Below are 10,095 nucleotides of genomic sequence, written 5' to 3'. Positions count from 1 at the left end.
ATCTATTAACATTTACATTGTAGTTGTGGTGCTTTTTAATTTTTGGATGGATGCGCCTAAATTTTTGCTGGTGCTCCTAACTCTTTAAAGTTGGGAGCACCAGTGCTACCAAATTAAAAAGTTAATTTTGAGCCCTGAGATACCTTTGAACGAAGATACTTACCATACAGTGAGTTAGAGTCGAACTTACCTTGCACACCTCGAACACCTAGCGGTATCTGTGGAAAGAAAGACACATAGGATTGACCTCTCCCCTCCAACGTCCAGGCCCCGTAGTGTTCCCCCTGAGGGCGAGAGGATATTTTTAGATTCCCTTCCCCGTTCCCTTGGTGCTTTTAAATTAAATTAAATAAAGAGTTGTTTCATTTTTACTTATCTCTCGTTTGTCTGGTCATTGGGGTGCTTTGGGGACCTCTTCGAGGTGGAACTCTGGTAAGAGCGTGACTCACGTAGCCCGTGGTCCGCTCGGGCCGTGACATTAGCAATTAAGTAAGTTTATCAAAACAGTTTCCCAGCATCAAAATGTCTGGTAATTGCGTTTGGTTGCACTAATAATATACTAATATACGTATATGGTCACTTTATATTTGGCCATCTGCTAACGTCTTCTTTTCACTACACTATAGTACACGAATCTGGTAGCTGTGTTGAAAACCTTGATAAAGTCAACTTTTAAATATAACTTTCTGTGTCTGTTGCTTCACTGCTGATTCTTGCCATACTTCCATTGCCAACATGCGCGTGCATACGTTTCCACGTCATCATTGTGTTCAAACAGTAAAATGGTCTAAGGAATCCCTGTATGTCTGTATATTAGCTGTTAAGGTCACTGATGGAGAGAGACAGGTTGATGATGACCCTTGCAGTCATATTGATGAGGAGGAGGAAGGAAAGCAGAACAAGAAGAGGAGGAGAATGGAACCAGTACAAAAACAGTGACGGGGCAGTGTGCAGGGCTGGGTAGGCAATCATATTACCCTACTGGAAAAAACAGCATACCAGCAAGACCAGCACATGTTGTGTTTTGGTGCTGGTATGCTGGTGACCACCAGCTAAACCAGCATCAAACCAGCATAATTCCCATGCTGGTTTGATGCTGTTTTTTTCAGCAGGGTAGGCATATCAATCAATCAATCAATCAATCAATCAATCAATCAATCAATCAAAGCTTTATTAAGGACACACAAATAGAAAAATACAGCACAATATTACATATTTACATATAGGATAAAATGCAATAGTTCCACTTACTAGATTATAACCTGACTAAAGCACAGATTGAATTAAAAATAGGAATTATTCTTAGTTATATTTATTACTGATGTTCTTCTCATGCATATGTAGCTGTACAATCAGTAAGCAGAGGCAGGGTCCAGCACAGGGGAAGTGGAGCCAGGGAGAGTTGAAAGTGAGTACGTACACACACAATCTCTATTTTATGGGAATGTATTGTAGTTTTTGATTATCTGAGTGGGTATGTGTGAGTAATTGTAACAATTTGATCACTCCAACTGACTGTACACATGACATGCTGGTAGTTAGCAGTATACTGTGACTTATGTGTTCGAGATTAGGTTTTGCTGACCTGGTTGTGTTTAGTGCAGTGGTGACTTGCTTATACAACCTGAGGAGGCAGGCGTTATCCTAAAGTTTCTTTAAGGTCTTCAGCATAATCTGATTCTCCTCATACCATAAAAACACTACTAGAATTAAAATAACTGCAAAAAATCCTGCTCGTGCACCAAGGGCACTCGCGTAAAAGGCCTCTCCATCTTAAAGTCCCGGGCTGAATTTCAGTCCCAGTACGTCCCTGGTTGAAACCTTAGCACAACACACATACACGTGAAAGTGCGCATGTGCAGAAAGCGAACCTAGAGGCGAGCACGTACGACGGTTATACGTCAACATATAATCAGAATGAATGACATCTGGGATGACCAATAACAGAGGTGATCCAACCGGAAAACGAAAATCTTCTGCTATACCTTTAATTAATGATGGTATTCCTTACTGCTGAAATGCATGCTAATTTGTTTTAATGTTTAACAATATAACAAAGGCCCATGCATGTCCAGGGGTTGACATTAACTTTTTGAGGCACTTGTCCTTATGGTTCACTTTTCTATGCACAAAAGTCACTTTTTTGCTAACAACATTGGCTAACTCAAATTCAATAGGGTATCCTCAGTATCTTGCAAGCTAGCTAGACTTAGGCCCTGTCCCATTTCTCCCCACTTAAAACTTAAACTTGGTTTTGATTGCCTTGAAAGTAAAGTTCCCTTGACAAGAGAAGTGGGGTTGAAGATCTTTCCCTATGAAATAGAACACCATATGCAAATTAGCGTAGCAAGTGCTCACTGTTGGACTTCAAGGCGTCCATTGCATGTTCATAATTAGAGGAGAGGCACAGTATTAAAATTAAACTATTTATTGATCTGATATGAAAAAGTTTTACAGCGCGGGGCAGTCTCAAGGCCACAATAGGCAATCGACTAACAACCAGCATTTGGGGAAAACAGTTATTTATAAAGTATGTGACGTCGATCTTCTACTTAGAATCTCCACCCACAAAGGCCGTTCCCCTCGTCAATCTGACTCCATCACCACACCCAGTTTTAGCCTGCAGGGAAGATAAACACACCCAAACAAAGAAAAAACCAACTGTTCTCCACTCATCCCTGAGATCCATGCAGCCCTTCACTTCACATATGATTGACTTCAGATAGCATATTATAATGCTTTCTTAAAAACAAATCATTAATAAAACATTCATTTATTCATAAAGAACATAAGCTGTAAGATGAAAGTGATTATTATGTAAAACACATTTCAATATCATGACATCATTTCATTATTCGTAAAATTGGTTATATGAATAAGGCACACATTAACTTCTTTAGATAGATAAACACATATTAAATCTTTTACTGCCATACTACTTCTAAGCAAAACACTTTAATCATTATTAAAAAACCATCTGTTAGGGAAGAAAACACACACACACACACACACACACACAAAGAACAAGCGCAGGAGATTCTGTTCCTCAAGGTTGAGCTGCCCTGCCCCCATTAGGTTATTCTGTATGCAACCTTCATTTCATTGGTTAATACACATTTATCAAAGACAACATCTTATATTTATTACATCAATTATTCACTGATTAATACTGATTAAGTAAGAAATATATTGCATATTTTATCCTGTGAATATTAAAGCATTAGTTAATACATGGTTGTCTGTTTGCTTTTCCCCCTCTGGTCTCTTTTATCTTGACAATTTCCAGACATACATTCCTAGCTAATCCTCTTTGCAGCTTGTACACAGCACACAAGCTGGTAACTTTCCACTCTCAAACACAAACACCTCGTTTTTACATAATAGCTCAGTGCATATATGAAACACACAGTATTTGTAGAATAAAATGATTAATTAAAGAAATATAAAATGGAACAAAATCAATTTCCACAGTCCTTATTTGGGCATCTTTGTAACTTTAACACCTTTGGCAATCATCATGAAATGTAGGCAGTAAATATATAAAACATAATTATTCAACAACACAACAATACTCCAATGTTCATGAATTGGTTAAATGCATTCATTAGTTAAACATACAAATTTTCACTTTCTCTAAATGTAACATAGTTATAAAGCAAACAACTTGTTTATTGAAACCATCTGTTCTGTGTGTTTTCCTTTCAGGGCTTTTTCTATAGCCCCCCTGGCTCCCACACACACAGATCAGCCACCCCCTCCTTGGTAACTTTCCACACACATAGACAACTTTCTTGTGGTCAGCACAGAAATCATTATCGTAACAATACACATAAATTAAGATTATAAACAGCACGATTAATAAAACAAAATCAAATCCCACATCACCTACATCAAGAAACTAAATATAAATATAAAACAAAACTAATAAAACATCTATTTGTAAATGCAGCAGTCTGGAGTCATTTTTTGTGTTTTATAAAATTAGATACAATAAGCAAATAACAAAAACAAAGTAAGTATACAATAAAACAAAGATACAAATGAAATAAACACTGGTTTAATTTCAAGAAGGTCTAAACTACTGTTCAGGTAAATAATATGGCCTACAAAAGAAATCTAGTCAAATGTAAAATAACACAGCATAGTTTATTATAAATAGAATAATTCTTATTAAATGCGGAATCTACGATGTTTGAAAAACGCGTTGGAAAAGGAGACGGGCCGACTACCAAAACACACTTAAAGCCAATCAAATCAAATCAATGGCCGGTTTGCGTATGTGTGGGGCGGGTCTATCAACAGAAGGTCCAGATTCTATTGGGGTAGGGGCGTGTTTGTTTAGGTGATTTCAAATATCAACATTGGCTTTCAAACATCATGGACTCCGCCTTTAAAGCTAAAGTTATTCATTCAAGAGCTGCAAGTAATTTTCTTTTTGCCTTTAGCTATTTTATTCATATTAATGGTGCAATCATCAGCAGGTTTATTAGACTCTGTTACTTTAAGACCATAGGCAGATGTAATAATAGAGGGTATGCAGTGACGTCACTTTTCCAAGTGACCACGCTGGAACTCGCCCGGTTGAGTGGCAAACGCTCAACAAAATGGCTGGTTTTCATAGCGGCTGCTGCGAAAATGCCAGTAAAACTGACTATTATCAGCTTAAATTGAATTTTGTTGGACTTGATAGCAGAGGTGTACAATACTTAGTTACATCAGTTACATTTTCCAAGCATCTGTGCTTTATTAGGTTGTTTGTCTTGGAAAAATTTCACTTCACTACATTCTAAAGCATAGAATCATACTGTGTATTCTTTAATATTGCATATTAAAATTTATTTAATACTGAATTACATTAAAATTGTATACTTTTACTTGAGTAAAAGTAGGTTAATGTACTTAAATATTAAATGTAAAACAAAAACTTGTATTTATGAAATGTAAGAGAGTAAAAATTATGATAAAATGCTTTGGAATTAATGTTTTCCAAAGAAAAACACTGATAAAATACAAATACTTGAAAAAATACTTTTATGTAGAAAGTAAAACCTCTGCTTGATAATGACCCTAGCAACTTGTCAACCTGCCTGTGATCTGTGGACTTTGCATGAACAATCAATTTAATTTATCTAAAAGCAGTCACTTTCGCTGAAGGTGACGTCACGTGCATACCCTCTATACCGGGGGGCTGCACATTTTTCTCCCAACTATTAACTCCCATTTAAGACATAAACTGTATGAAAGTGAATCTCCAAACCAGTTATTTTGCCATATTTTTGTGTGGTTTTGATAGTTTAGACACGCACACGAAACCCAAAGTATAGTTTGCTTGTTTTGCAGTCCGTTTCCAAGTGCGCGCCACCACGGGAACAAGCACAACGTCTCTTGCGCAGATCATAGTGCTTTTAATAGCTCTTTTTACTATCATATCCCGCAGTTTTGAAAGAGCAGACATTGCATTTGATTTAACAACAATCATCGATTGTGCTCAGTGCTTATTCTGAGGTTAAGTTTAGGTTAAGGGAGAAATGACAACGCGCTCTGAAGAGAAAGACGATGCACTTGAAGAACGCGGCTAGTTTTTAATAGCTGAATATTCAAGGAAATGTGGGTAGGAAAATGTGTTCTTTCAAATCAGTAAAATTAAATCTGTAAAATAGACTTCATGAGTGGCACGTAACATGACATTTTATTTTGTTTGAAATTTATCTTGCCAGGTGGGACAACAAATTTTCTCTTCCACTTGTCCTACAAAAAATCCACTTGTCCCGGACAAGCCTTAATGTCGAACCCTGGTGTCATTATTCCACAACATCTTTGTAAATCTATGTAAATGTTTTAGAGATCATATGGACTCCTCTTATTTTGCAGCTACTTGTGACACTAAATGATGGCATACCACAGAAACTGGAGGAAACGTCATGCTGAAGTGCTGTCTCTTGCAGATGATGATTCAAATAGCAGTGATACAGATGGGTTACTGAGGGCTTGGTTCAGTGAGGATGAAACTTAATCTTTGTCACCTTCAGCCGATGGCAACATGTCAGATTCTGATTCTGATGTGTTAGTGCTGTCTTCTGACACGGACTCTGAGGTTGCTGACTATTTGTGTGATGATTCTGCAAAGGAAACTGCTCCTGATCTAGGGGAAGAAATTGCATCTTGGGCAGCTACCAACAAATGCAAGCGATCTGCACTAAATGAACTACTAGATATTCTAAGGCGCCAAGGACATCGCCTCCCCAAGGATGCCAGAACCCTGCTGAAAACCCCTAAAAGAGTGGAAGTAGTTGATCTGTGTGGTGGACAATATGCCTACTTTGGTATTGCATCAGGAGTTCTGAAGGTTTTATCCCAGAATCCTGTTTTCCCTGAAGACCGAATAGATATGTGCTTCAACATTGATGGTATTCCATTGTTTAAATCATCAAATCTGCAAATGTGGCCAATCCTGTGCAATTTCCATGATTTTGCACCCTTCATTGTGGCACTCTATTGTGGAAAATCAAAACCAAGCTCAGTTGAAGATTACCTCTCTGGTTTTCTACAGGAGTTGCAGCAACTTATGCAAGATGGCATAGTCCATGGAGAGAAAGCACTGCAAGTGACTGTAAAAGCCTTTGTTTGTGATGCACCAGCTCGATCATTCCTGAAATGCATTAAGAATCACAATAGCTACTTCGCTTGTGAGCGCTGCACAGTTAAAGGCACCTATGTGGGACGAGTTGTTCTTGGTGCTACAGTGCCTGGTGTTGTTGCAAGGTCTGAAGCAGATTTCAGTAGACTTGCCTACAAAGACCATCAAATTGGGAAATCCCCACTGACACTAGCTGGAATTCCATGTGTTCGGCCATTTGCATTGGACTACATGCACTTGGTGTGCTTGGGTGTAGTTAGGAGAATGCTTAACTACATGCAGAGAGGACCCCACACATGCAGACTGTCATTTCAGCAAAGGAGTGACATTTCAGATAAACTGAAGGCATTGAATGGAGAACCACCTAGTGAGTTTGCACGGCAACCTAGGACTTTACTGGAATTGGACAGATGGAAGGCTACGGAACTTCGACAGTTTCTCCTTTATACTGGACCAGTGGTTCTAAGAAAAGTGGTTTCACATGCTGTATACAAACACTTTCTTTCCTTGATGGTTGGGGTGTCAGTCCTTTTTGAATTCAGATGATGCAGACCATAAGGAACACTTAGACTATGCCCGAGAGCTACTCATGTACTATTTGAAGAAGTGTGAGGCTATATATGGAAACACCTTCGCTGTATACAATGTTCATTCACTAATTCACTTACCAGATGATGTGGAACAACGAAAGGTTGTGGGTTCGATCCCAAGGGATTGCACACACCTATGTATAAATGCATAGAATAATGCAATGTAAGTAGCTTTGGATAAAAGCGTCTGCCAAATGCATAAATGTAAATAAAAACACTTCTCATATACTTTCTGATTTTTTAATTTTTTTATAGGTTTCATGATGTAGGTCAGGGTGGTTTGGAAAGAGCCAAATGGAGAGGAGGAGGGAGTCATCCCAGAAGTTTGGGTGAAGGACAACATGGTACACTGGCAACCAGGGGCGTAGCAAGCTTTTCAAAAGTGTGGGGGATGGATAACATTTTACATTTTATATAAACACACCAGAAACATGCGTACGTGCACCTGGGATGGAATTAAGCACCACCCATGACACAAACACACACTCTCTTCCTTTGTAGACCTCTTTCTCAAACTGTAACATTCATTTTTCATTGCTCACCTGTGAAACTTTCTGTGCTCTCTCTTAAACTGATGCCTCCAGCAACCTCATCTCCTAAACAAGGGTGCAGTGATTAAAGAATAAGGCTGTGGTACTAGCAAACCTTAGTGAAACTTGAAAAGTAATATATTAAATTAATGCAACAATATATTAATAGGCTACTTTAATGTCAACATTATCAACTTTCAGCTTTCAACTTCACTTACAGGATTTCTCTTGAAAAATGTGTCAATCTTCTCCTGCCTCTTTCTTTTCTGTATCTTATTGATAGTGCGTGATAAAAATATAGTGGTAAACTTGATAGTGACATGGGTCTGACAGGACAGCAAAACTGCTAAATTTTACTTACTTGTGTCCTGAAAAGCTTTTCTCTGGTGGTATAAATAATGTAACAATTTACAGTTTTTACATTAAAATAATATAGGCTACACTTTTCTTTTATTGTTTGCATACCTGTTGAAGAACTATGCCACCATTTCTCATTTTATCTCCTCAACAAGTACAATTATACACAACAGGTAGTATTAACAAAGTATTCAGCTAATAAACAAACAATGCTCAAAATGTCAAAATCGATTGCACTAGCAATAAACCCATAAATACACTGCTTAACAATGACAAGTTGTCCCTCCTACTCGTCAATCCCCTGCCTTCTTCATCACAGGTTATTGCATGCCACATAGTCTACTACATGACCGAATTTAGCCAGCTGCTGAACAATAACCCGATTAGCATTAGTCCCAAACACAAATCAAGCTTCTTCAAAAATCTCAAAAACATACATAGAGTTGATTAAAGTGTTTAATAACGTTTTTTAAACATTCATTCAAAGTAGTCTGCCTGAAAAGGGAGATGTAAATAAACAAAAGTTCCCGCCTCCTCAGCGCGAGCTGACCGATCAATCTAACACACCAGGAGAGGCGGGACTTAAGGCAGAACAGCCAATCATCAGCCGGTAACACTCAATGCCGGCGTCATGTTTGAGAGGGGAGGGGGAGAGGAGGCAGCCTAGCGCAGCAGACACAGAGCGGCCAGAGAAACGGAGGAGCGACTTTAGTAAGGCGTTCTTGCAAAACTGCATAAAAAGTGTGGGTGTTGAACCCTCTCACCGGGAACACCCACATCCCCCACGGGTGCGACGCCCCTGCTGGCCACCAGGGGCTAATGTAACTAAAACAGCTAAAGAGATGCGAACGCCAGCAAGTAGCTGGAAAATGTTTCCACTGCTAAAAATTAAATTCAAGTCAAGTGAGTTTACATCCATTTTTTAAAAGCGAATTCGTTTTTTCTACTAATCAAATCAATAAACATATTAAAAGCTTGTTTGTTTTCTATTTACTTCAGATAATCAGGAAGTGTGCGAAGCATTCGATCAAACAAGTACTGCAGAACTAAGTGAGGAAGAATGTGGTCCTGTCAAGAGGGTATCAAAGAAATAAAATACCCAGGGTTTATTTTAGGTACAGAATACTTGCTCATTTTGACAGGGTCCTAGTTTCTTGTGCTGGAGGATAATATATGTTGTGATACTGTGTATGGTAATTATACTGTTGTTTCTCCTCTTACACAGATGAGGATGAGAATGACTTTTGAAATATGAATATTTTGTTCCAAAAACTTACTGATCTGCTTCGTCCTGCTTTCAATTATTCCTCTTATATTCCACTTATAATGTTGCCACAGAACATTATCGTTCAAGTATTTAATTTCAGATTATAATGTTGCCCTGCGGTAGGAAAATCTGAAAGGGTTGGGTAATTTGAACACCGCTACAGTCTCGCGAGCGTGAGGTTTTGCTTTGTCGACGTAGCTCGTCTTTCTCTGGGTCTATCTCTTTGACAACCCGCAGAAAACAGCAGCATATTAAAAAAACAGTGTTTCCTGAATTCTGCAACTGTTACTGACTGCCTGGGCATATGAACGTTAACGTTCACGCTAAAGCCTACATCGCATGATAATGTTATAAGGCGTATTTTCCATTATTATCAATTATCGTCTGGTATCTGTTTGTTGTAATCGGCATCAGGATATTTGCAAGACATCTGAGATATACGATAACATTGACACCTCGCCCAGCCATAATACCTATCCCAGATAGCAGACAAACAGTGAATCAACATTGAAATTATGTTAATCCATCAACCAAATTATCATTGAATCAACATTGAAATTTTACATTGATTTTTCATCAGGTTTGCACCCTGGAATAATGTTATTTCAATGGTGCAAAATCAATCAAAATGGTTAAAAAAACCAATCTTTCTTCAACAGAAATTCAATCACTCAAGGTAGCAGACCAACAGTGAATCAACATAGAATTGATGTT

At 38.3% G+C, this 10,095-nt stretch overlaps 1 protein-coding gene across 1 annotated transcript; it reads left to right on the top strand.

Moving 5' to 3' along the window:
• Nucleotides 1–4,199: 4,199 nt before the first annotated feature.
• On the top strand, nt 4,200–8,878 carry LOC141353058 (uncharacterized). The gene is made up of 2 exons (XM_073859437.1): nt 4,200–7,390; nt 7,483–8,878. Exon 1 carries the CDS (start codon nt 6,041–6,043, stop codon nt 7,181–7,183), a length of 1,143 nt encoding a protein of 380 aa, XP_073715538.1. The 5' UTR covers nt 4,200–6,040; the 3' UTR covers nt 7,184–7,390; nt 7,483–8,878.
• The last annotated feature ends 1,217 nt before the right edge of the window (nt 8,879–10,095 follow it).

Source organism: Misgurnus anguillicaudatus, chromosome 21, assembly GCF_027580225.2.
Source record: "Misgurnus anguillicaudatus chromosome 21, ASM2758022v2, whole genome shotgun sequence".
In the NCBI taxonomy this organism is placed as follows: domain Eukaryota; kingdom Metazoa; phylum Chordata; class Actinopteri; order Cypriniformes; family Cobitidae; genus Misgurnus; species Misgurnus anguillicaudatus.
This window is presented reverse-complemented; position numbering and strand designations above follow the sequence as displayed.

Coding starts and splice junctions, on each gene's coding strand:
- LOC141353058 (XM_073859437.1), top strand. CDS start 6,041: ATGTCAGATTCTGATTCTGATGTGTTAGTGCTGTCTTCTGACACGGAC.